Raw genomic sequence first — 26,569 nt, 5'->3', positions numbered from 1 at the left:
GGTGGGCTGTTCGCTCTCCGGGAGGGGAGGCAGCTTCGCAGCCACGGCAAGCGCGGAGGAAGGCAGGGGCACCGCGATCGCGCGGAGACGGCGTGGGAAACTCGGGGCGCAACAGGAGTCAGTGCAGCTGGCCCGACGTAGCAGCAGGTCGGCTAGTGCCAGGGAAAGCGCCACACATATGCCGACCGCGCTGTTGGTGGGCGATTGGTATTATTCGGAATTATAAACCGGGAGGTTACAGCAGACACTCGAGGTGCTCCCCTCCTGGGAAGGAAAAAAGAAGTTGGGCACCAGGACACGGAGAGATCGGGGGTGGGGGGAGCCTCTCCCTGGCTGCGGGGTGTCTAAAGGGGTGTGGGGACAGCTCTGGACGCGGGGGTGGGAGGGGGCGGCGCGCAGGATATGCGGACCCCACGCGCCGGGCTCACCTGGCGCGCACTCGGCGGGTCCATGCCGGTGGCGGGCGGCTGCTGGGCGCCCCAGCGGTGCCCTTGGCCCGCGCCGCAGCGCCGCACAGAGGGCACAGGGCTACCGCACCCCGCGCCGAGGGGCTGGTCGTTCCGCGGGACTCTGGCCGCAAGCCTGAGCCTCTTTGCGCCTTCACTCCCCAGGCGCGTCCCGAGCCAGCGAGTGCCTGGGTCCTAGCGCCCCTCTCAGGGTGTGAGCCCCGACTTTGAGCCCGCTTAGCGCCCCCCCCCCACCCCTACCCCCCGCCTTTAGCTATTCCGATTCCTGCAGCGCCCCTCCCGCCCCTCGAGGGAAATCGAGTCTAGCCTGCTCTGCCCAGTCTGGCGTTTCTTGGGACTCGGAATCTGGACGCGGAGCTTCCACCTCACCATGCCCATCCTTTCCACTCTCTTCTCCGTGCGCCTCTATCCCCAAGAAAACACTGAAGGATCAGATTTGCCTCATTCCTCAACTCAAATTCGTATACACTATCATTTTAAAGAGACTCTAATGTCAGAGACATTAGTCATAGATAGATAGATAAATGATAGATAGATAGATAGATAGATAGATAGAGATCGTTCTTCCTCAAAGTTAAAGGAGGACTTTTGTATTCAAATGAATTTGTAAAGGACACCTGATTATGTGCCTGTTGCGGGGCGGGATAGGCTGGTGAGGGGGTGTTGTCCCTCAGCCTTAATTGTGCGGACAATTTACCAACGCGAGTCAAACGTGGATCAAGCCAAAGTTACTGCTACCCTTACTGCCCCTCCCAATGTATTTTGGGAGCTGGAATCAAAGGCCTGGGCAGATACTCTTAAGCTTTCAGGCACTTTGAAAAAGTGATGAATCGGGCCCAATTAAATCCTTCAGCTGTGAATAAGCCTGGCATCCAGCTGTGGTTATTATCACACCTGCCCCATACCTGGCTCCTCTAGGGGGACGGATTTCTAACAAAGACCTAGGGAGCATTTACAAAGGCCTTTCCTCTCTCAACTACCCACAGGGCTGAGTCAGTCCAGCCAAAACCAAGCTCAACAACAGCCATCTTTTCTGGCTGACTTTCTCATCCAGAGAGGCTGATGAGATTTCTAATGGTAGAAAAGGGAAACAAGTCATTTTTAGAAGTAAAACCTAGTGCATAGGACACGAAGAGAGACATGGAAAAACATTATTATTTTAGTGTTAGCCATAATCTATAAAGGCCAACCATAAGGCATGAGGGCAGTATGAATATAGCCTTTATTGTCTTTTTCTAAGGAGCTCAAAGCCTTTTCCCTCAACAGCACTCCTCTCTGTGTGAACAGACTCTAAGATGGCCTCCGGTTATCCCTACCTCCGGGCGTTCATGCCTTTGTGGACTCCCCTCCCCTTGAGTGTCAGGGAACCTGTGACTTGCTTCCTATACATAAAGTATGGTAAAGGTGATGGGGACGTCACTTCAGTGATTATAGTGCACAGTCTAGCTAGGAAACGCTCTCTCTTGCTGATTTTGATGAAGCAAACAGCCATGTTGGGGAGGCCCTTTGTGGCAAGGAACCGAGGAGGCCTCTGGCCTAGAGCCAATAAGAAACTGAGGCCCTTAGTCCAACAAACTGAAAAGAACTAAGTCCTGCCAACAACCAGGAGAGCCCAAAACTGAACCCTTCCCTAGTTGAGCCTTGAGATGAGACTGTAGCCCCTGGACCTGTATAACCTGTATATCCATGCTCAACTTCTGACCCACAGAAACTGTGAGATAATTTATGTGTGTGTTTAAGCCACTAAATTTGTGGTAATGTGCTATGTACAACAGCAAAACTAATACACTTCCTCCTTCCACAGACGGAAAAGTAAGGCAAAGAAGATTAGGTATAAGGGTTAAGGTCATTGAAATCAGAAGCATAATCTATCATTATTTCACAATAATAGCCTTTTAAGGCCCTGTATAGACAAGGAGAAGCAGAACAGCAAAGACATCAGAAGGTGAAAGATCAAGTTCAGGTTGAGACTTGGGGGGGGTGAAGCAACACAACTTTAAGAAAGTCTGAAAATAACCCAGCAGCTAAAAGGACAGTTTGAAGAACTCAGGGTAAGTCAACCCAAGAAAAAGTACAAATATTTTCAGAAAGGAAAGGAAAAGGAAAACGAGAAAAACAATAATAACACCAAATCCTCTCAATCCCTTTTCTCATTATCTATAAAAGAAAAACAAAAGCCATATTATTCACTCCTGGAAGTGCGGGGATGTTCCAGAAGAGCTGCTCAAGAAGTACTAGGAGGCTAGCTGTGCACCGTACATGCCTGTGGCAACCAGCAGGTTGTCTACTGTTCCCGAGATACTGCATGAAAACAGACGGTGTCTCAAGACTATTAGCCAGAGTTCTGAGGGTCTGAGTGTATTAGTTAGCTTCTCAGCGTCTTTGGATGCCTACTGTTTAAAAGTTTTCTATTCCATCCCCGCTATAATACAGCAAAATCAAGCCCAACACTTAACCCTGTTGTGTACCTTGAAGGGGATTATGGAGGGATGCATGATTTTTAAAGTGAGGAAGAGAGGGAAGGAGAAAAGGAAAGAAAGAAGGAAAGGGAACTAAAGCAAAGGGAAGGAAACCAAGAAGGGAGAGAACAAAGGAAAAAGAACCCAAAGCACAGAGTTCCCAGTCTAGTGGGGGAGTGGCTGGAAAGTCTACAACAACATAACGAAGCAGTGTTCTCACACTTCCTGTTGCTTACTGGACATCTCTACGAGAGTCCCACCAATATTTCACAATGAAAGTTTCTGAACCAGGAAGCATCACCTCCCTACCAAATCTGATTCCTGGTGGTTAATACCACTAACAACTCTCCCAATTCAAGCCACAGCCATCTGGCTTCCCTCCTTCTCCGTTGCTCTCTGAACCAACCAGCCACCTCTTCCAGTGTAGTGTCACTGGCCTGTCCCTCCCTTTGCACCCCTATTGCCAGGAGTGAAACAGCGCCCATGTCTCTCCCTGGACTAAGCCAGGTAAGTAGCAATAGCCAACACGGGATGCTTTAACTCAGAGGGGCTAGAGTCCAGCCCACCCCCTGCTCATGCCCATACTGTCTCCTCCACCCAGATTTTACATGGCTTATAATTTCCTTGGAGTGTTTTGTTGTTGTTGTTTTGGTCCTAATTGGTTCAGCATTGCTCTATCCTAAAATTTCAAACTGTAAATATTTCTATCTGTGGCAACTCTTTGTGCCTTTAAAACCTTCATAAGACTGTGTACTGTGTATCTGGTGCTCTCTTCTCTGAAGAGCAACTCAACACCATGCTTACTTAGGAAGAGTAAACATTTCTGGGGTAAAAGGAAATGGGCAGCAAAAACCAACTTCACCCATTCCACAGCTTTGCCTATGGCCCTATGTGTCTAGCTGTTTGGAATATGAGAGGGAGGAAGGCAGCTCATGGCCGGTTGTTGGCTGTTGGCTTTTGGTGGCACCAGACGTGTACTGGCATCTACCTGCTTCAGGTCCATAACCCAACAAGAAGAGATACGTAGGGGGGTGGCGGGGGGGGGGAGTTGTTTTCTCATAGGAAATAAATAGAAGCCTGACCAGGACTTCCCTGGTGGTGCAGTGGTTAAGAATCCGCCTACCAATGCAGGGGACACGGGTTCCATCCCTGGTCCGGGAAAATCCCACATGCCGCGGAGCAACTAAGCCCGTGCGCCACAACTACTGAGCCTGCGCTCTAAAGCCCGCGAGCCACAACTACTTAGCCCGTGTGCCACAACTACTGAAGCCCCAGCTCTGCAACAAGAGAAGCCATCGCAATGAGAAGCCCGCGCACCACAGCAAAGAGCAGACCCCACTTGCCGCAACTAGAGAAAGCCCACACGCAGCAATGAAGACCCAACGCAGCCAAAAATAAATAAATTAATTAATTAATTTTTTTAAAAAAAGAAGCAGCCTGACCACTCAGGGCTGGAAGAGCAGCAGTTATGTATCGATAACAAGACTTTGGTTCCACTGATGAGGTTAAAACAAATGGGGTGCACCATTTAGGCTCCTCTGAACATAGCACTGGTCATTCTTTGAAGATTGAAGGTGTTGATAGTGCTGACAAGCTGGTACTTACATGATTGCCGCAATAGGAAAGACCAGTACCTTCAAGCGCTACCAGCACGTGGCAATTTCTGGAGAAATTAAGTCCATGGTTTACCTTCTATGGCAATATGTGCATTAAACTCCTCTTGTAATTCTTCCATCCACTTGGTATAGCATTATCCCATTACCACCATCCCTATCCCGAACCAAAGGAATACACAGGAACATTACCGACCTTCTGACAACAGACTTTGAGAGGCCACTTAGTGTCACCTGTGGCCTCCCTTACTCTAAATATGTGAGTACATTCAGGATCCTAGCCCCAGTCTTCCCTAATCATATTGAAATCTCAGTCCAACTAGCAAAGCCACCCTAAGGAAACCCAACACACCTCCTACAGAATTCTAGATCAGACATTCTCCAACCTGGATCCCTCTCCTCAGGAGGGCTCAAGTCAAAGAGACAGAGGTATAGAGAGTTTTGAGTAAACCGGTCTTGTCACACATTAGCCCTGTGGCTTGGAGTTACAGATCTGCAAAGATTAATTGTGGCCTGGGAAGTTTAGCATTACCAAGAAAATCTCTCTCATCATTATTTCTCAGCAGGAGGCCAGAAGCATAAACTTGCACTTGTATCTGAAGAGAGCCCACTGTGCCCAAGTACTCCTTCGAGTGTGTTTGAGAGCCTAACCCCTCCCCCACTCACTGACACTTATACCCAATATATATAAAAAACAGATTGGAAACAAGATGAATCCGTACTGCTTACATTCTAGTGGAGGGAAGAGAGGCAATTAACATGAAAAAATAAAAGAAAGAAGAAGATCATTTTAGCATGAGCTGAAGATAATAAAACAAATGATTGCAATAGAAAGAGACGGAGAGAGGTGACTTTGGAAGGTCAGAGAGGGCTTCTCCGGGAGGGAATGTTTGTACTGACACGTGGATTGTCCCAAGGAGCTGGAAATGCAAAGATCTGAGGGAAGAGGGTCCCAGAGAGGGGAATGGCAAATGCAAAATCCTTAAGGCTGCACAAACTCGGTAAGTTCCAGGAAGAGACAGGAGGCCAGTGTGGGTATGGCCGGGTGCAACAAGAAGCCTGGTGACAGTGTTAGGCAGAGAAGAAACATGATACAATTGGCTTTTTGAAAAGATCACTCTGGCCACTGTGTGGAGGATCCGTGCTAGGGATTCATAGGACAGCAGGAGGCTGTTGCCACAATCCAGGGGGAGGCGGTGATGACTAGGGAGAAAGCGGCGGAGACGGTAGAAATGATCAGCTTGGGGATGCATGGTTTTGAAAGTAAGACTGACAGGACTCATGATGGAGTGCATGTGGCGAGTGGAGTGAGGAGAGAGAAGAAACAGCAAAAACCCCCAGGTTTTTGGCCTGAGCAGCTGGGTGGATGGTGATGCCATTTACTGAGATGGGGAAGGGTGAGGAAGGAGCAGGAGAAGAATGGGTGGGAAATCAAGAGCCCTGCTTTGGCCTTGTTCAGTCTGAGTCTCTATTAGACATCCAAGAGAAGATGGCAAGGAAGCAGCTGGATCTGTGTCCGGAGCTCAGTAGAAAGGTCAGGACTGGAGCCATACATGTGGGAGTCATCAGTGTGTAGATGCTTCTGTAAGCCACGGGGTGTGTAATCAGAAAGGGCGGTGAACCGCGTGCTGGGCCTGCCCACCTTTCGAGGTTCAGCAGAGGAGATACCAGCAAAACGAGGAAGGAGCTGTGGCCCATATGATAGGAGGAAAACCCGCATAAAGAGAAGGAAACTATTTAAACAACTTGTCCACTGATATAAAGAGCTAGGAAATGAAGAACTTCTGAAAGATTTTGCACAAGGACTACACAACATGGAGATTTGTACATTATATAGATAAATTTGGTGGTGGAGGCAAGCATGGGTTGGAGAAGGCTAACAGAGGCAGGGAGACAACTAATAATCAACCAGAAGAGTGGAGGAGAGCCTGAAAGACAGCACTGGCATCAGGAATGGTGAGGGGGGAAAAATGGGAAAGAAATCCAGCGACAGAATAGGATTTGGAAACCAATGGGCTGTGAGTGGGCAACTCTTGGATGCTGGTATTTCCCACTAAGACAGGCACTGGTTGGGCAAAAGCAAGCACTCTGGTGAGCAGTTTTGAGTCAATGAGGTCTGAGGTACTTGGGGAACACACAGGAGAGATGTCTAGACAGTAAGAGGAAACAGGTCTGCAGGTGATGGGAAACGTTTCGGTTGGAGCTAAAAAGTTGGGCATCATCAACATAAAGATACGAGAGGAAGCTCTGAGCAGGGGAGCTAAGGATCTAGTCTCTAAGGCTTTCAAGAGGTGAACAGAGAGGGCTGGACAAAGGAGACTTCAGTAGAAGTCCAGAAGGTAAGTAATCTGCTCTCTGGCCAGAGGTCCATCCCAGCCTAACATCTTCCAGGCCAAGGACAACAAAACTCTCCACACCTGAAAGACTGCAAATGGAGAGAGTAACAGAACTTGTATTCTTATCGAAAATGAAATATAGCCTTACACACACACACACACACACACACACACCCTCTTAAACCAACAAAACTTTCTGGGGCTAGATGTTTTATCCTCCGTTAAAAAATCAGTGGAAGGAGGAGGAAGTAAATTTAAAAAACACTTCTATTTTCCAAATTTATCTAAGAATTAGAATGCATTTTAATCAAATTCTCAAACTCTAGCAGGCTTTCTTGAAAAATGAGGGCAATATAGATAAATTAAGACATCCAGGGACTTCCCTGGTGGTCCAGTGTTAAGACTTTGCCTTCCAATGCAGGGGTGCGGGTTCGATCCCTGGATGGGGAGCTAAGATCCCACATGCCTCTGGCCAAAAAACCAAAACATAGAACAGAAACAATATTGTAACAAATTCAATAAAGACTTTAAAATGGTTCACATCAAAAAAATCTTTAAAAACAAATCCTTACCCCTTAGATTTTGACCAACACTCTATTTCTTTTTTCCCCCTCTGCCCCTCGTCCCCAAATTATTTTTTTCCTCCCATTCCTAGTCATAATACTCAAGGGAAAGACAAGAATGTACTGATTAACAAAACGTCTGGGAATGAAGCAAATTTGTAACAAAATTGCCCATGTTTTTTGGTTTTTGTTTTTTTGTTTTTGCGGTACGTGGGCCTCTCACCGTTGTGGCCTCTCCCGTTGCGGAGCGCAGGCTCTGGATGCGCAGGCTCAGCGGCCATGGCTCAGGGCCCAGCCACTCCACGGCATGTGGGATCTTCCCGGACCGGGGCACGAACCCGTGTCCCCTGCATCGGCAGGCGGACTCTCAACCAATGCGCCACCAGGGAAGCCCCCAAAATTGCCCATGTTTTAAAACCAGCCAACCACCTTCATAAATCAGGTGGATCCGCGTTAACACACATCGCGTGGGTCCATAACAACATTTCTGAGACCTTGGACCCTATGTTCAGTTGCTAGGGGCTAAGAAAAAAAATAATAAAAAGCAAATACATGAGCATGGCTAAACAAAGAACCCTCCGCACACACATTCCATTTGTTTGCAGAGTTAAAGGTAAATAGTACTGATCCTCCAAAAACAATCCTGCAATCAATGAGGTTTGTCTAGACATCCCCCAGCCTCCCTTGCTGCACCTGTTCTCTCCTCTCTCCTGTCCAGACACCGGCTTTGTGCCCTCCTGACCTTTTGCTCCTCTCCTCTAGGGTGAGGAAGGGATGAACCCTCCACCTGAGTTCACTGATTGGCTGATGGCACTTTGGTGTGAATGCATCTGAGTCCAAGTGTTACCTTAGGCAGTAATTTGCATCTCAAGACATTTACTTACTTACTTATCTACTTACTGATACTTTCTTACTTCCTTATTCTGCGGTTGAGGGAGAAGGCATGGGTGGATGCCAGCAATAAACAGGTGGGATAGTCCTTCAGGACCCAACTTTCCTACTGGGAGATCTCCAGCCCGTGTAGGGTGCCCCCCTATTGCTCCCACAGCGGCCTGCATTCTGTGTAGCCAGCAGTAGCACTGCAGTTTCCTGTGTCATGTCTGTGGCTCCTACCAGACTAAGCTCCTTGAGGGCTAAGTCACTAAATGAATAAATGAATGAATGAATTGAGATTGGAATGCAGGAGTTATAATGTTGCCCTTTTAACCTGCTGAAAAAGATTGAAAGATTGAAAGGAAAGATTATCCTTTATCTCCCCAACACCATTAAATGGCCTTTGATCCTGGGAGGTCCTTTGACCTAAAAAGTACTAGAAGCAGAAAGATAAACACTGTCATTACCTGTTTCTCCTGGGTCTGAGAATGTTAGGTCCTGACCCTAACTTTGGGTTCCCCTGACCTAAGACCCCAGACTCACATTTATGTTGCTTGGTGTTCTTGATGTTTCATCCATCACGTTATTCCAATAAACAGTTATCGGGGTCTACTAAGCTCCAGGCATAGTACTGGGCATCGAGGATTCAACGATGAAGAAACCCAGCCCAATCCCTGTATTCACCAACCTCGCAATCTAGCTGAGTTACTATTTAGTGAATTGTCCCAGCCAAAGACTCCTTCGCCAACCATGCATTCATCTATCCATCCAATCTATTTTCTGTGTTTCTTAATTCTTTTAAATTCCTGAGAACCAGAGGGGTGTTTGGAACATATTTGTTAAATGAAGGCATTTCGTAGTTTGGGTTGTTTTGGAATCATATTACTAAAGCTAAAAATATTCAAAAGCTAAAAAGGATTGTGCTGGATAGTCTCTGTTTGCCCCTCCAGATGGGCTCTCCATCCTTCCTCCCCGACCCTGTGCCCTGGGAGGCTGACCTGTAAGGAATACATCATGGGCCCCTTGGTCTCTGGCTTGCGAGAGCTGGGTTCAGCAATGGGAGGTACCAGCATAGGACGGGAGCAGGGCAGTAGCTGTGGGTCTCCATAGCAGCACAGAGCTTTCTCAGTCCCAGCATCTGCTGCATCTCTGTGCCCGTCACCATCCTCCTAGTGGCGTGTTACTATTGGCCTCTGGGTGGTAATAGCTTCTCGGCTCTCACTAGCCCATGGAAACTGCACCATCCCTTGTTGGCTTCCCGGAAGCCTGCCCACACCCATCCACACCTTTGTAGGGCAAGCCTTCATAGTTTCCTGAAGGGACGCCAATACAGAACCCATTTCTTTCAACCTCCAGAGGTAGAGTCACAGATTCCTAAAGAAAAGGGTCTACTTTCAACCTGTGGCCTTTACAGCTATTGGAGCCACATTGAGATTTTACTACTATCAGCCTACACAGACTGATTTTTTTTTTTGCGGTATGCGGGCCTCTCACTGCTGTGGCCTCTCCCGTTGCGGAGCACAGGCTCCGGACGCGCAGGCTCAGAGGCCATGGCTCACGGGCCCAGCCGCTCTGCGGCATGTGGGATCTTCCCGGACCAGGGCACAAACCCGTGTCCCCTGCATCGGCAGGCGGACTCTCAACCACTGCGCCACCGGGGAAGCCCCACAGACTGATTTTTTAAAATATATCCTATGGGTTGGACAAAATTATGCCAAGACAAAGGTTAGGCCTGAGATGCCAACGAAAACAAGCACACGAGGAAACAAGTGACAAATGCTTGGCATTTCAAATTCCAAGAAGTCACAGCCAGTGGAATCAAGTTCAAACTTTGGTTGTGAGGCTGACATCTACCAATTCTAGCTCTTTCCCCACGTCACACCCTAAATGGGACAAAGTGCCGCTTCCAAGTGACCTCCTTCTCCTTTTGATCACAAACCTGCCTCTGCCTGGAATACCTCTCCCCCTGCCTCGGTTCTGTATGTCCAATCCCTTCCCACCCTACTAGGTCTAGTGCAAATGGCTTCTCCATAAATGGTCAAGCTTTCTATGATTTTCCTGATCAGAAAATAACTTTTTTTCCTCTAGATACTTGGAGCATTTTGTCTGTACTCATTCGTACCACTTACTACTCACTTGTGTTAGAATAAAAACACTACTCAGGTGTTTTTCTCACTCCTAAGGCTTGAAGAGTCCTGAGGGCAGGACAATGTCTTACATATCTTTGTTGCCTCCACTGCAGTGCTCCAAAAACTGAAATTTCTGGGGCTTCCCTGGTGGCACAGTGGTTGAGAGTCTGCCTGCTGATGCAGGGGACATGTGTTTGTGCCCCAGTCCGGGAGGATCCCACATGCCACAGAGTGGCTGGGCCCGTGAGCCGTGGTCGCTGGGCCTCCACGTCTGGAGCCTGTGCTCTGCAACGAGAGAGGCCACAGCAGCGAGAGGCCCGCGTACCGCAAAAAAAAAAACAAAAACTGAAATTTCTAACTAAATGGTTGTCGACTGACTAAATAAATGTATGAATTAACCACCAAAATTATTTTCACTTGGAATAGTGATATAATTTCTTCTGAGTCTCAGAAGACCAAACCATATTTCACATTTTCATCCAGAAATAGCAAATTCATAAAAGCAAATGGCACTATATTTGAAGAGAAATATTTTCAGATTGTTTCCATATGTGTTTCTATATATAACGGTTTATGCAATATTTTAAATCAAACTCAACACCATGTGGCCATGTATCTTAGTAGCTCATAATGACGACTTAGGTCAGAGCATAACACAATAACAAAAAAGTTCTTAAAGATTTGTTCATTTATCCTTCAGTTCTGCTCATTCTCTAGATATTTCCTTTCCAGGCTTGGCTCTGATGTCACTTACTGTCTGTGACCTCCGTCTTCCCCAGGCAGAACTGCTCTCTCTCCTGAGTTTTTATTGCCCTTTGTACAGAACTTTGTTATGGCTTTTATCCCACCGCTCTGCGTTATTTTTGTATCTATGTCCCAGTGAGACTAGGAGCTCCTCAGGAGCAGGGACCCAGCCTTGATCACCTACGTCTGTCTTCCCAGCACCTAGCATGGCACCTGGCACAGAGTGAGGACTCAAAAAATGTACTCAGAATTGAATTGGCCTAATGCTAACTGTGCACTTTGGCTCCAGAAACCCAACCCATGCTTTCCTTGGCTTAAAATCCTGCGACATTTATAAATTGCATGAGATGTAGGAAAACACACACATACACCTGCCCTTTGGAAGTGGTATCCAGATTCCTTATCTATAGTTATTGAACCAGATCCCAGTTGAGGTACCATGGATTCCTTCCACATGAACTCTTTTTGCTTGCATCTCCAGGACAGCATCAATTTAGCAACATGTCCCTCTAGCTAAAATAGGGAACTTGAGACAGGGCCATGTTTCAAGCCAGGGAATAGCGGGAGGAAAGAATACTAGAATGGACTGGGCATTTGATCTGTGCTCAGCCCTTTGTATACATTATCACATTAGTCTCACAGTATCTCAGGGCCAGCACAGCTCCACTAGCCCCACGTGGCAGCAGGACATCTCCAAGGGTCAATGGAACCATCATCCTTAGAAATGCTACCACTGGCAGTAGCTCTGTTAGGGTGAGTTTCAGGATGGGGATGAGGGTCAGGTTCATCTCTAACATCACCTCAAGCCACTGGTCCATTAATACACTGCCTTGAGGGCACTGACCGTTCCATTACCTGAAGCTCCCAGATCTTTCCCACATCAGGGTGCTGGCACACGCTTCTCCCTCCACTCACTGGTCTTCTCCTCCACGCTCTTCACCTGGTTAATTCCTATAGATCCTCCAGGCCAGTGGTTCTCAGAGCTTGGTCTCCAAACCAGCAGCCTCAGCACCACCTAGGAACTTATTAGAAAGGCAAATTCTTGGGACCCACCTCAGACCTACTGAATCAGAAACTCTGGGGGTGGGACCCAGAAACCTGTTTTGTAACAAACTCTCCAGGTGATTCTGATGCACATTAAAATCTGAGCAGCACTGTTCTAGGCTTTATCTTTACTGTCACTTCCTCAGAGAGACCTTCCTTGACCCCAGCTCCCCAGTCTCTATTACATCCCCACGGTTATTCTCTCTCATGAGAGCTATTCACTTATCACAATCTGCAAATTATATAACTGTTAGCATTTTTCTTTGTTTAAAATCTATCTTCCTCACCAGATTCTGAGCTCTATGAAGGCAGGGACCATGTCTACCCAAAGCTTTACACTGTGCGTGCCACATAGCATGTACTCGAGCGATGCTTATTCATTTGTCAGTTTTTTCTAACCATAGCGCGCCCACGAGCCAACCTGCCTGTGAGGCTCCAGAGTCCTTCTTGAGCCCACCACGTGGGCTTTTGCCTCTAGTCATGAACGACACAGCATAAAAGACAGCCAAGCTTCACTTACTCACCACATAGAGTGAAGAGGACCCATGACCCCCTGTGTCTCAGCCTCTCTTTTCTTTCCATTGCTGAGAAGCCACATGGATAAGAGGGTGTGTGTGGCAGTGGAGGGGGTGGGGGTGGATCCAGAGATTTAGGTAGTTGTTGTTTATCAGTAGCTCGGGAAGAGAACAAAATTTTTAACTATGTGAGATTTTCAGGGTCTCGGTAGACTTTGACCACTCTTGCTTTTTGCTTCGAGTCACTGAAGCTAGCACAGATGCCTCAGCATCTCTGTTAACCCCAAAATTCACTCTTCTCTTTCAGGTCTAACGCGTATAATATGGAATCAAGGTTCACTTTCCACCTTGGCTCGGTTAGATAGGTATGATGTTTGGATTTCAATTTCCTCACAAAAATAACTTTTACATTTTTTCTCCCCCTGGCTGATGAAAGATTCCTGCTGACAGCAGTGTCACTAGATGCTTATCCTGGCCGAGCCTTCACATGACGCAGGGACACCCAGAACGACTCCCAGGGGATTATGGGTAGCTGGCTGCTGGGGGCCATGACAGGGGTTGGTGGACAGGAGAAGGGCCTCAGGGCTTGTCCTGGGGACTCTGGCTCAAGGTAGAGTGTACTACGGGCCCTCAGTATTCCCTCCCTCCCACCCACGACCCCAAGACAAAAACAGGTTCACATGAACTTCCAAGGCAGAAGAGTCCTGGCAGAGGCCACCTCACCTGCCCCAACCCAGCTCCTCTGGGAGAGCTCGGTGAGGATCAGGTGAGCCGCGTATGTTTCCATGTCCCTCAGCTCGTCTCCTCCAACACCTACTCATGAAGACAATCCCTCTCCCCACGCTGTGTCCCTGAATCCAGGGGATCACCTGCCCCTTCGTCCCACATCTTAATCAGCACAGTCATATCCGTTCTGTCCACACACAGATTCCCAACCTTCACAGCTCATCCCAAAGAGAACTCAGAAAAGTGGAACCACTTGGCTAGGCTAAGACTTAAAAGCAGACCCTCTGGGGCTTCCCTGGTGGCGCAGTGGTTGAGAGTCCGCCTGCCGATGCAAGGGACATGGGTTCATGCCCCGGTCCGGGAAGATTCCATATGCCACGGAGCGGCTAGGCCCGTGAGCCATGGCCGCTGAGCCTGTGCATCTGGAGCCTGTGCTCCGCAACTGGAGAGGCCACAACAGTGAGAGGCCCGCGTATCGCAAAAAAAAAAAAAAAACTTAAAATAGAGTTGCCATATGATCCAGCAATCCCACTCCCGGGCATAAATCCGGAAGATGAAAACTCTAATTCGAAAAGATACATGCACTCCTGTGTTTGTAGCAGCACTATTTACAATAGTCAAGACATGGAAGCAACCTAAATGTCCATCAACAGATGAATGGATAAAGAAGATGTGAGATATATATATATATATATACACACACACACATACATACACACAAACATACATATATACACATACATACACACAATGGACTCAATCATAAAAAAGAATGAAATAATGCCATTTATAGCAACATGGATGGACCTAGAGATTATTGTACTAAGTGAAGTAAGTCAGACAGAGAAAGACAAATATAACATGATATCACTTCTATGTGGAATCTAAAAAAATGATACAAATAAACTTATTTAGAAACAGACTCATAGACAAAGGAAACAAACTTATGGTTACCAAAGGGGAAAGGGAGGGGGAGGAATGAATTAGGAGTTTGGGATTAACATATACACACTACTATGTATAAAATAGATAAACAACAAAGTCCTATAGTATAGCACAGGGAACTATATTCAATATCTTGTAATAACCTATAACGGAGAAGAATCTGAAAAAGAATACACATAGGTATAACTGAATCACTTTGCTGTACACTTGAAACTAACACAACATTGTAAATCAACTAGACTTCAATTAAAAAAGAAAAAAAGCAGACCCTCTGTGGGGCTCTCCCATCCCCAGTCCGAATGCGGAAGGCAAGGAAGCCCATACTACACGCTCAATGCTGCGGACATGCTTGTCTTCCGAATCTCATTCAATCCCCACAGTAATCCTAAGTGACAAGCTCTTTTTCTCCTTTTATAGAGGTGGAAACTGAGGCTTAGAGAGTTTAAGTACCTTCCCAAGATCACAGAACTCATAAGGAAGTACTTGAACCCCAGACTGCCTGACTACAAATTTCATGCACTTGTTCCAAACAACCCTCCAATGAGCCTTGGGAAAGGGATGTCTAAGTGACACCAATATCCCAATATGAAACTCAGAGCTTGTCCAGTTATATTCTGAGCCCATGGAGTCCACTTAGGCCTTCCTTACCACCAGACTTTTACTTCCTGCAACCTTGTGTTACTTCCGTAATTTCTGGCTGATGGAAATGGCCGTGTCTCATTCATAACTCCTTGCCCTTGGCCCTCACCTCCACCCCAGCACCTAGTCGGAAGTGCTTGATATAACCGCCCATGGGAAGCGTTTGAGACAGGCTGCTTTAACAGACACAGGCTTTCAGAAGCGGGTCTTGGGTGGGCTCTTGCAGATGGAATTCTAAAGACCTGGCCCTAAGCTGCTGCACGTGAAGTCGGGCCCTTCCGCACCAAGCAACTCCTTCCCTGTGGGTCAGTTAGGGGTGAGATACCAGGAGAGCTGTGGAGATGTTCTCTCTGGCTTCCCACACTGTATTTCTAGACAACAGTTTACTCCGTGCCATTTTTACCTAAATTGACAGAGAAAAGTGACACACAAGTAGGAGGCAACACCAAGTCAAGCTACGATCTACAGTAGATTCAATAAAACACAGATCCAGTTTTGTTAGTGCTACTGGAAACCTTCGTTTCAAAAGCAAAACGAACAAGGTATGGAAAGTAAAGGTAGTGAAAACTCACTGACACCCATTTCTAAAAGTCTTGGAAGATTCCAGGTGACAGGAGTTGGCACTCTGCCACCTCTCAGGGCGTGGTTGTCCTTGGGCTTCTCGGTTTTTAGATCCTCAGACTCTGTTGGTTTACTAGCGTGGAAGGCCTGAGGCCTCCCTTATCAGATGTCTGCATCACAATCCTGAAAAACAAACATCTTCTGAACTGAGTACAAGGAAGCTGAGATTTCTCCGGGGTCAGAGGCTGGAAAACATTGTTGAAAAGCTGGTGGCAGGAGGCCCTACTGAAATAGTGGCAGGTCTGCAGGGACCTAGGCGGAGCTTTCATCTCAGGGCAGGACAGGGCCCCATGCTACAGACACTGCGTCGGGAGCGGAGGCCGGGGAGGTAGTGGAGGGAGGCTGTTCGTAGGGTTGGGCCTCCAGCAAGGAGTTGGGGGTACCGCCCACCCTGTTCACTTGCCGGACACATGTGCCACTCTCTCCTCCATCCTAGGCACACCTCCAAAGGCCGCTTTGGCACATGGGGACATAACTCACACTTGCCCAGTCAAGGAGCCCTAACTGCTCCTGTCATTTCTTCCAGATCCATCTCTGCTCCTGACCCAGCCTTGCCCCTAAGGGACAGAAGGAGTGGGGCCCACCAGGGCACGCGTGGTTTCTGCACAGGCAGCTCTGGATCAGGGACCCGGAGCCACGCTACTGGCGCCAGAGCCCAGATTCATGTGCAGACAGTGGCCGGGGCTCTGCGCTGGGGCTGCCGAGCGGCCTCACTGCTCCCTGGCCTCCCTCCAGCGTCTGGGCCAGGAAGGAACAGCCTGTCACCAGTGAGGAGTGGGCAGCTGGATGCCTCAAGATCTGACTTCCCGGGGGGGGGGCGTCCTCTGTAGGAGCATGGTCCCCTCCGCCCTTTGCAGTGGTCAGTTGAGCAGTTCAAGGGAGGGGCGGGCAGGTGGGAAGGCAGAGACACCGAATCTTGCAGGGACCCTGGCTTCAAATTAATTGAAAATATTGTTTTCCAGGCCCCGGCACAAATTTACTTATCATCACTCGCGTCCTAACAGGGGAAAAAAATACAATGGAAACTTAGATCCCGTGTCACAATGTCACGGGTATAAATAAAATGAAAGGCAAGCTTGACGTCAATAACGAGAATTCTCACATTCCACTTCCTCATCATCAAATATGCAGCTCAATTTACCCCGTTGGGTGGTGGAAACCAGTTGGTGTAAACAGGTGGGGGCTCTGACGTCACGGGGACCATGTTTCTTCTCCCTCAAGAATCCCCAGTCCCACAGAGCGGGCCTCACTTCCGTGCTGGGGGTTTCCTGGGACGCAGTGGCATTCTTAGCAGATGTCACAATTCCTTCCACTCAACCCCTTAGATTGCCCTAGTCTATTTTCTTCCACTCAAATTTCCCTTTTCAGGGGCAGCCAGCTTGTCCCCAGGTTTCCTGGGAATCAACTGAGAGGACATGTCTCTTCCTGGAGAAGAGAAAGGTGAGTGCAGGAGGGGAGAGCTGAGTGCCCCTCAGCTCAGGGGCTGAGGCTCACGGGCCCAGCACAGGGCCGGAGCTGGTGTAGATTTGATGGAGGTCTCTGTGGCTCCCTTAACTCAGATGTGCCACTGAAGAGTGGTGTGCAATTCAGCCTGGGGATATTGATTCATATTTTTTTGTGTGTGTGGTACGCAGGCCTCTCACTGTTGTGGCGTCTCCCATTGCGGAGCACAGGCTCCGGATGCGCAGGCTCAGCAGCCATGGCTCACGGGCCCAGCCGCGCCGCGGCATGTGGGATCTTCCCGGACCGGGGCACGAACCCGTGTCCCCTACATCAGCAGGCGGACTCTCAACCACTGCGCCACCAGGGAAGCCCTGATTCATATTTTAAACATACTCTGGACTACGAAGATCTAAGGGAAGCCCATGGTAAATAATTCTGTAGTAGAAACATTCTTTCCCACCAAGTTCTATCTTTGTCAATCTAGCTATGCCTCTATTAGGTTTTTCTCAATGTATTAAGCATCCCTGTACCCCAAAGGCAAAAACAGACATGGTCTGCTGTACAGTCTAATACAACTTTGTCATCAAAGGGCATCTGACTTCAAAGTGCTCTGAGGAATGGTGACAAGCAGTGCCACATTTACAAATAAACCAATACCTGTTAATACAGGTGCAGGGATTTGTGTCCGCCATTTTCTGTTTTTAGGTCTTGACTCTTAAGGGGTATCACTAAATCTAGGATGACTGTGGAGTCTCTTCCCCATTAACTTTCTGTGAGTCAAACACTGAGATGTTGTGTTTACTCTGAAATCACTATACCTTCAACATGAATTGGTAGAACTCTCCTCTGTGATGGGGACCATTCTGGGGCTGGGTGTACTGAGATGAGTATGACCCAGCTCCAGACATCTCTGGTCTGATCTGTGAAGGATGTGATTAGCAGCCACAGAGCATGGGGAAAAGAGAGTGGCCTTGGTGTCCAATAAATAAGTTTAAAACACAGTTTTACCTGTTCCTGGCTGCTAGACTTTGCCTGCCTCAGAGGCTGGTGAGCACTGCATGGATAACACATGGAAGGGGCCGGGTCCTGAAGGGACTCAGCAGTGCTGGTGCCTGTCTCCCTCCTCCCCCACGCTCCAGTGTGGGTAGAAAGAAAACATAAAGTGGGAAAGAAAATCACTGCTGCATATCCATGCAAGGCAGTGTTCATTCTCTCACCCCACCCTACACGCGCGCGCGCACACACACACACACACACACACACTCACACGCATGCACGCTGGCTTCAGATAGGTGTGATTATTCCAGGACACAGATTACAATGTCATTTTTAGAACTAGATTTTTAACTCAGCTCCCACTCAAGAAGTAGACTGGACCGATAATGGGCTGAAATGGCATCTGGTCATTTTCCTTTCCATGTGCACTCAGCGGGGTAGGATTCAGTTGGACCCAGGCCTCAGGCACTTCTCATTTTGTGTCTCATTATGGCTGCCGAGGACAGCTCTGTGGCCTGAATTCTGGGAGAACTATCTTATGAGCCATGTTTCTGAGATCACAGAAGATTTTTTTCCTTTACCGTAAGAGTCTCATGAAGGGATGTGGTTCTTCAAAAAGTGTACCAGAACTGACCTAGGGCAGAACTGTGAAGGCAATGGCTTCCTCCCATCATCTTCCTGCTTCCTCTCTCCAGTCTAAGTATCCAGCATCCAAATACCACTCCTGGCTTCTAGAACCTTCTATGATAGTCCCTGTCTGTTTTGACACGCCCAAGCTCTCATCTGCCTTCCATCTCAAAGTTCACCCTTCCTGTAACCCTTCCCTCCCATACCTCCTCCCTGCTAGACAGACATGGGTTAACCATGAAGATGGAGATTTTATACCAGCTGGGTAAAGGTTTGGGGTTTTTTTTGTTGTTGTTTTGTTTTATTCTTTGTTGTTATGATAGTTAAGGAAGCCAAGTTGTTTGTTTCAGACCCACTTTAGGGCTCTTGTCCTGCCAGAGGAGGGGATGAAGTAGGAGGCAGGAGCCTTGTACTCTAGTTAGAGGCTGGATATTCCACTAACACTCAGCGTTTTGTTCTTCTCCTTTGGACCCAGCTTGTCCTGGCTCATAGGCACGAGTGTCAAAATTTCAAGAATTTTTGCCAGATCGTTGTTAAACACTGCCATTATTAAAAGTTACATTACATAGGCATACAATTAAATAAATTATATTAAAAACAGGGTAATCTACACTTCAACCTCATCACTTCCTCATTATTTCATGATACGCTCATCTACGCACTTGAAGTTATTTATGTCTGTTGGGTCTCTACGGTGCAGATACTACATCTGGTGTGTTACTGCACATATTTTCCCAATTCCGTGTCCAGTGACGTCACACTGGTAGCTTGAACGCAGCCATGGTGGGTGGGAGTACTTACACCAGAGAATTTGGTTCACACTACAAATCAGGGCTTTATTTATTGCCTCTTCCTCCATCAAACCGGTTGTTAAGCATTCATGGGCATCCCACTATCTTGCCCTCACTGGGCTCAGGGGCCAGACCTGTGGTCAGCTAGAAGTGTTAATACCCAACCGCATGGATGTGGGGAGAGGTCTTCAGAACCTCCCCAAAGCTCTGTCTGTGCCTTCCCAAAGCCACTTTGCTGGGATAACTTCTGACGCTCTCCAGTCACTCCTGCTTTGTCCTCCCCCCACTACAAAGACACCTGTGCCTGTCCCCAACACCCACTCTCATAGCCAACACATTCTGCTTGGGGTGATTCTGTTAACTCCAACTAAGTTCCGGGGAATGCGAGTCTGCGGGCCTGCGGGTGGGGAGTGGGGTCTGAAGGGGAGAAGCTGCAGCAGTGGAGTGTTTTGGATATAACACACATACCGCCTCTTCTCATGGTCCCATGAGTTGACTTCAAAGCCGGGAGCTCAGTGGTTCTCCTCAGTTTTCCACTCTACACATCATTTGGGCAGATACATACTGGAATTGCTGGGTGAAGGACTGAGCAAGTACAGGTAAACCTATAACTCTGACCTCTGGATTTCAAGGCACTTAGCTTTTTTTTTTTTTCTCCCTGAGTGAATGGGTCAAAGGGCATCATCCTTAGAAGAATATACATTGTTCTGCATTTTACAAAGCCCTATCACATTTATTATTACATACAGCTTTTGAATGACACCGTGAGAGGCACAACACACACATTACTGTCGCCATTACGAACAAAAGGGGTCAAGATACAGACACTATCAGAATGAGCAATGCCCACCTGGCTAGTTTGTAAAAGAACTGGGATCAGGTCCCACAGTGCCAGCTGGTTTTGAAAATCTCATACCTTACAAAAGTAGGAAGCATGACATGCCAATTACTTTAACTGGAAGTCAACCATGGAAGTCAACCATGGGAGTCAAAAATGGGCTATCCGTTCTCTCTTCCTCCTCCAAGGACTTTCCTGTTAGCTTTCCACCTGATTCCATGGCATTGAACTATTTAGAGGTTCATCCTGGTCATGCAGACCATTTATTTACCAGAAAGTGAGATTAGAAGTTGACCTTCAGTGTCCTTAACAGATGACACCAGAGTACAAAGAAGAAGACCACAAGGCCACGGGACAACAAGGCCACAGGATCCATGGGGAAAGCTAGAGCTGGTGCAGAAGCTCTGCTTGTAAAACAGAGTATGGAGTTCTTAAAGTATGAATTCACATACCATAAACATATAAACAATTTTTTTATGAGACTATGGTTTATTAATTCCTGACTCAAAAACTGGATGACATTAAGCCTCATTAATTTGCTGGCCAGTTGGGCAGAGACTGTGAAGGGGGAAAGGAGAGAGGCCAGCTTTTGCAAAACAGCTGCTTACCCAGTCCTTGGGCCAGACCCAAAGGACTGGGGAAAAGAAACTCCTTATTATATCCTTGTAAGTGAGACTTCTTGTTTTGTAAACTGTGACTGGGAAAATTTGTACCAAACTGTTAGTAGTGGTTATTCAAGGGGAAATGAAGATTTTTCTAAAAAGTCCCACTAACAACAGTTTTCAGTAGATAACAACCTTTCTTCAGTCTTCCTTATACTTTCAGAAGCACAATAATGACACCCTTAAATTTATTAAGCATAAATAAGCCTTTATTAAGTGTTCTTATCCATTACTTCAACTAAGCCATGTAAACACTCTATATAAGAATCCTATCCTTAAATAAACTAAGCCATAATCTCCCCAAAGACAAATGCAGCGAGTGGCATTACACCAACAGGGAAGGGATTGCCATGCAAGCCGTTTCTCCATCTCCCTCTCTGCCTAAGTTGCTGTGTCTGTTTAGGGTCCTCATAATTTTATCTCTGACCCTCATTCCTATTACAAAATTGAGTTCAGAAGGCATTCTGTTTGCTCCTTCTCTTGGTATTTATTCACATGCTTGCCTCATGGGTAAAATCAATGGCACATGGCTACTTTGAAAAGTAACATAGAAATCATTTTAATGTAACTTTCCCATGAGTAAGATTAATGCTCCCTTTTAACCTGTCTTCTTTATTTGAAGTCAAGTATATTTAGTCTGTAGGTCTGGTTAAAGCAAATATGGGAATCAATTCTTTGTGTAAATAAGTCAATTACTACTAAGAACTATTGTGAATGGTTAATAATTCTTTGGGGCTCACCTATGGACTTGGATCCTGGGAAAGGCACAAATTAGATCTTTGTGACTTAAAAAAACTGGCTCATTTTCTCTCTACTCATTGTTAAGATCAGGGCCACTGAATTATTGGTTAGTAATGGGCTGGCTTCCTATTAGCTTTTTTTTTTTTTAATAAATTTATTTATTTATTTTTGGCTGCGTTGGGTCTTTGTTGCTGCACACGGGCTTTCTCTAGCTGCAGTGAACGGGGGCTACTCTTCACTGCAGTGCGCAGGCTTCTCATTGTGGTGACTTCTCTTACTGCAGAGCCCGGGCTCTAGGCACATGGGCTTCAGTAGTTGTGGCATGATGGCTCAGTAGTTGTGGTGCACGGGCTTAGTTGCTCCACAGCATGTGGGATCTTCCCGGACCAGGGCTCGAACCCGTGTGGTCTGAATTGGCAGGCTGATTCTTAACCACTGTGCCACCAGGGAAGTCCCCCTATTAGCTTTAATACCCCTGTTTCTGTCTTACTCTCACCAAGTAAACGTGAACTCATTATTAAAATCAAGAATATTCTCACAGGTGATAAATGTGTTAATTATCTTGGTCTTGGTGATCATTCCACAAGATATATGTATATCAAATCATCACATTATACATTTTAAATACATACAATTATATTTGTCAATTACTCCTCAATAAAGTTGGGAGGGAAAAAATATGTTTTCACTAAAGCCAAAGATAACATCAAGATGATTTGGTGGGGAAAGGTGGTTGGCTTAATTGTATTTCAACATACTATTGGGGAAAAGGATGAGAAAGAGAAAAAGAAAGGGGGGAAAGAGGGGAGAGAGAAAGAAAGAGAAAGAGAGAGAGGAGCCAGTATTCACAGGGTACAAAACAGAAAAGAGATTAGCACTGCTAGGAGTGTTCAGCTGTTCCCAAGGCTGAAAAACAGAATAAAAGGACCAGAATTGACCAAAGTGTCTAAACTATTTTAATATTTAGTAAACAAAGCATTTTAAATTGGGGGAGGGGGTGGATGGAATATCAATAAACGGTATTGAGATAATTTGCTAACATTTTTGAAAGGTAATTCAGGTAGATTAAATATTTTAATGTTCTCATTTTAGATTTAATTTTGTTTCAATTTTCAATTAAAATTTTAACACTATAGGGCTTCCCTGGTGGCGCAGTGGTTGAGAGTCCGCCTGCCGAAGCAGGGGACACGGGTTTGTGCCCCGGTCCGGGAAGATCCCACATGCCGTGGAGTGGCTAAGCCCGTGAGCCACGGCCACTGAGCCTGCGCGTCCAGAGCCTGTGCTCCGCAACGGGAGAGGCCACAACAGTGAGAGGCCCGCATACCGCAAAAAAAAAAAAAAAAAAAAAAAAAAAAAATTAACACTATAAAAATGCCAAAAATTATAAATAAATAGTTGTTTAATGTGAGGGATAATAGTGACCTTCTAAGAATAACACCAAAAACATCAGCATTAAGAAAAAGACTGATATGTTTGACTTTGTAAAAACTAGAAAAAATTTTTGTATATTAAAAATATCCATGACACCAGTCCTTTGTCAGATACACATATTAAATATTTTCTCACAATCTGTGACTTGCCTTTCATTTTCTTAGTTATTTAGAGAATACAACAGCATAGATGAATCTCAAAAACATGCTTTGTGAAGTAAAGTACCTATTGTATGATTCCATTTATGTCAAGTTCTAGAATAGGAAAAACTAATCTGAAATGATGGAAATTAGATCCATGTAAAATGGCACAAGGGAATTTTTTTGAGATGACAGAAATGTTCTACTGATATATCTTGATTTTGGTCATGGCTACATGGGTATATCCATTTATCAAAACTCACTGAATTGTACACTTAAAGTGGATGCATTTTACTGTATATAAATTATATTGCAATTACACTGAAAAAATTTCATTATAAGCACCAAAGAAAATGACAAACTGTGAGAATATTTGCAACACTAAGGCAGACAAATCTGTGAGGTCCTAACATACAAAGAATTGATTTCTTACAAATCAATGAGAAAAAAATGAACATAGCAATAGAAAATTAGAAAAAGCATCCAAAAGAGTAATTCATAAAAGAAGAAATATAAGTGGTCAGTAAGTCTGAAAAAGACTCCAACTCTTTATAAATCAAATAAATATAAGACGAAAACTCTAATTCGAAAAGGTACATGCACCCCAATGGTCACAGCAGCACTACTACAATAACCAAGACATGGAAGCAACCTAAATGTCTCTCAACGGAATGGATAAAGAAGACATGGTATATATATATATATATATATACATACACACACACAGTGGAATATCACTAAGCCATAAAAAAGAATGAAATAATGTCATTTGCAGCAACATGGATGGACCTAGAGATTATCATACTAAGTGAAGTAAGTCAGACAGAGAAAGACAAATATCATATGATATTGCTGATATGTGAAATCTAAAAAGAAAAAAAAAAAGACACAAATGAACTTATTTCCAAAACAGAAAGAGACTCACAGACACAGAAAACAAACTTACGGTTACCAAAGGGGAAAGGGGGTAAGGGGGAGAGATAAATTAGGAGGTTGGGATTAACATATACATACTACTGTGCATAAAATAGATAATCAACAAGGACCTACTGTATAGCACAGGGAACTATACTCAATATTCTATAATAACCTGGGGAAAAGAATCTGAAAAAGTGTGTGTGTGCGTGTATATATATATATATATATATATATATATATACACACACACATACATATATATGTATAACTGAATCTCTGTGCTATTCACCTGAAACTTACATGATATGGTAAATCAACTATACTTCAATTAAAAAACTTTTTTTAAAGTGGACAAAAAAAACAATGACCAAAAAAAAAAAAGACTCCAACTCTTTATAAATCAAAGATATATAAATTAGAATAACAATATCATTTATCAAATTGATTTTTTTTAATTAAATACTTAGGTTTGGTGAGGGCTGGGAGAAAAAGACATTTTTAGATTTATTCTTCCCAGAAGAAAAACTGCCAATGTATATCCAAAGTCCTTTTGCTTTCACAGGATGTCTAGACACAGGGACTATACATGGGTAACACAGATCCATGATGGCTGGAGAGCAAGGGGCGACCCTGTCACCAGCCTGGGGCCCAGCTGAGTCATCTGACTTGCCAGCTAGGTTATATCCTCTCCTCTGTGGTAGAGGACAGTAAATTTGATTGAGTTTTCTCAATTTCTTAGACCAAATAGTGTAGGGGAGGACTTCCCCAAGAGAAGGAATAAGACAGACTGAAAAGATATAGATTTTACTTCAGGGGACAAGCAGGCAGTCTCCTGTCTCCATGCTCAGACTCTCCAACTTCATCCTGCTGGGGCCACTTTCCTGCGTTAGGTAATGAATAAGCCATCAAGTGAGTCAACTCAAGTCTCATGTGATGCTTGCCATTCCATCATCCCTGCATGGACCAGGAGGGATGGTGCCTCCTTCTTGGCTGTAGTGGGATTCTGTCTTCCCCGCTGTGATCACAGGTGATGTGTGAAAAAAAGTAGGAAGAGGCCACTCCTAAAGGAAAAGCTGGAGTCCCAGAAAAGGTCTATTTCAACCTAAAAATATGCATATGTATGAAATGAGTCTGCTATGGGTGTCCAGCGGAGAAGTTAGTAAAAGGATTCTGCCCATGGGCCATCTGTTGGAAGCTCCAGCCACAGGAGCTGGGAGCTGGAGGATTACCCAGATGCCTTTTTACAGTCCATACTAATTGCTCCTTTCTTTAATTCCCTGCTGCAATTTGCATCAGTCCACTAGTGACCTCCAAGTTGTTCTTACATTGTTTCAAAGGAATTCAGCATGTCTCCTTAACTAGCAGGAAAACCACAAGTCAGAATCTTAGCTCCTTCCTTAAGCCTCCCTTGATTACCCTAGTCCGGGATGATCTCTCTCATTATCCCTACCAGGCAATAATCACGTTCTGGTTAATGGCAGATTTTCTTTTGTTGCCTTGAATTACTTTACATTTTTAGCATGAAGTTTTACTCTTTGTGTATTCACATCTTTCCTCCCCACAGATTCACCTGACATTTCATTATATCCCCAGCTGCACACAGCATACGGTGCTAGACAGCAAAGTCTAGTGGCCCAGAACCCAGGTGCCAGAGTCAGATACCTGGGTATGAATTCCAGCTCTGCCACTTACTAGCTGCATGACTGTAGCAAATTAGCCAGCCTCTGTGTGTCTTCTTTATCTGTACAAATGAGGACAGAAGTGGCACCACTTCACGGGGCTGTAATGAGGGCTGAGACAAATGCCTGGCAAGTGTTGAGCACAGTGCCTGATAAGTGCTCAGTAAACATCAGCTATTACTATATAAGTGCTTAGTAAATCCCTGCTAATTGAATGGCTCTAATGGGCAAGGACATTCAGTAAACACAGAGCTGCTCTAGCGTGGTGTGAACCCCATGCTGTCCTGAAAAGGGGAAGCAGAGACTCTGTGTAACAGGCTCCGCAGGACAGGTCAAATAGTATCACAGCACCTCGGGTTCTGGTGGAGGGGGGAGAAATGTGGGGAAGGAAGGGCACAACTGAGGGTTTGTAAATGGGCAAAGGAACTGAATAGAAATTTCTCCAAAGACATACAAATGGCCAGTAAGCACGTGAAAATACACTCACTATCATTAATCACAGGGAAACGCAACTCAAAAATCACAGTGACTTACGGCTTCATACGCCCTATGGTGACAATAACGCAAAAAAAATTCAGATAAAGCAAATGTTGGTGAGGATATAGAGGAATCAGAACCCTCCTGCACTG

The 26,569-nt window shown here is 45.8% G+C and overlaps 1 protein-coding gene across 4 annotated transcripts in view; it reads right to left on the bottom strand.

Annotated features, from left to right (window-relative positions):
- Positions 1-26,569, bottom strand: part of PDE8B (phosphodiesterase 8B) — a 372,638-nt gene that overhangs the window by 284,457 nt on the left and 61,612 nt on the right. Inside the window, exon 1 of one of the 4 annotated variants that reach the window (XM_079917342.1) lies at positions 429-559. The exons of 2 other annotated variants lie outside the window; for them this stretch is intronic. In XM_079917342.1, coding sequence (XP_079773468.1) covers positions 429-452 — 24 coding nt within the window. In that variant the 5' untranslated portion in view covers positions 453-559. Of the gene's footprint in view, positions 1-428; positions 560-26,569 lie in introns of those variants that run through there. One more of the 4 variants, XM_079917343.1, reaches the window with a different exon arrangement.

The sequence above is a fragment of the Stenella coeruleoalba genome (genome assembly GCF_951394435.1).
Source record: "Stenella coeruleoalba genome assembly, chromosome: 3".
Classification (NCBI taxonomy): Eukaryota; Metazoa; Chordata; class Mammalia; order Artiodactyla; family Delphinidae; genus Stenella; species Stenella coeruleoalba.
This window is presented reverse-complemented; position numbering and strand designations above follow the sequence as displayed.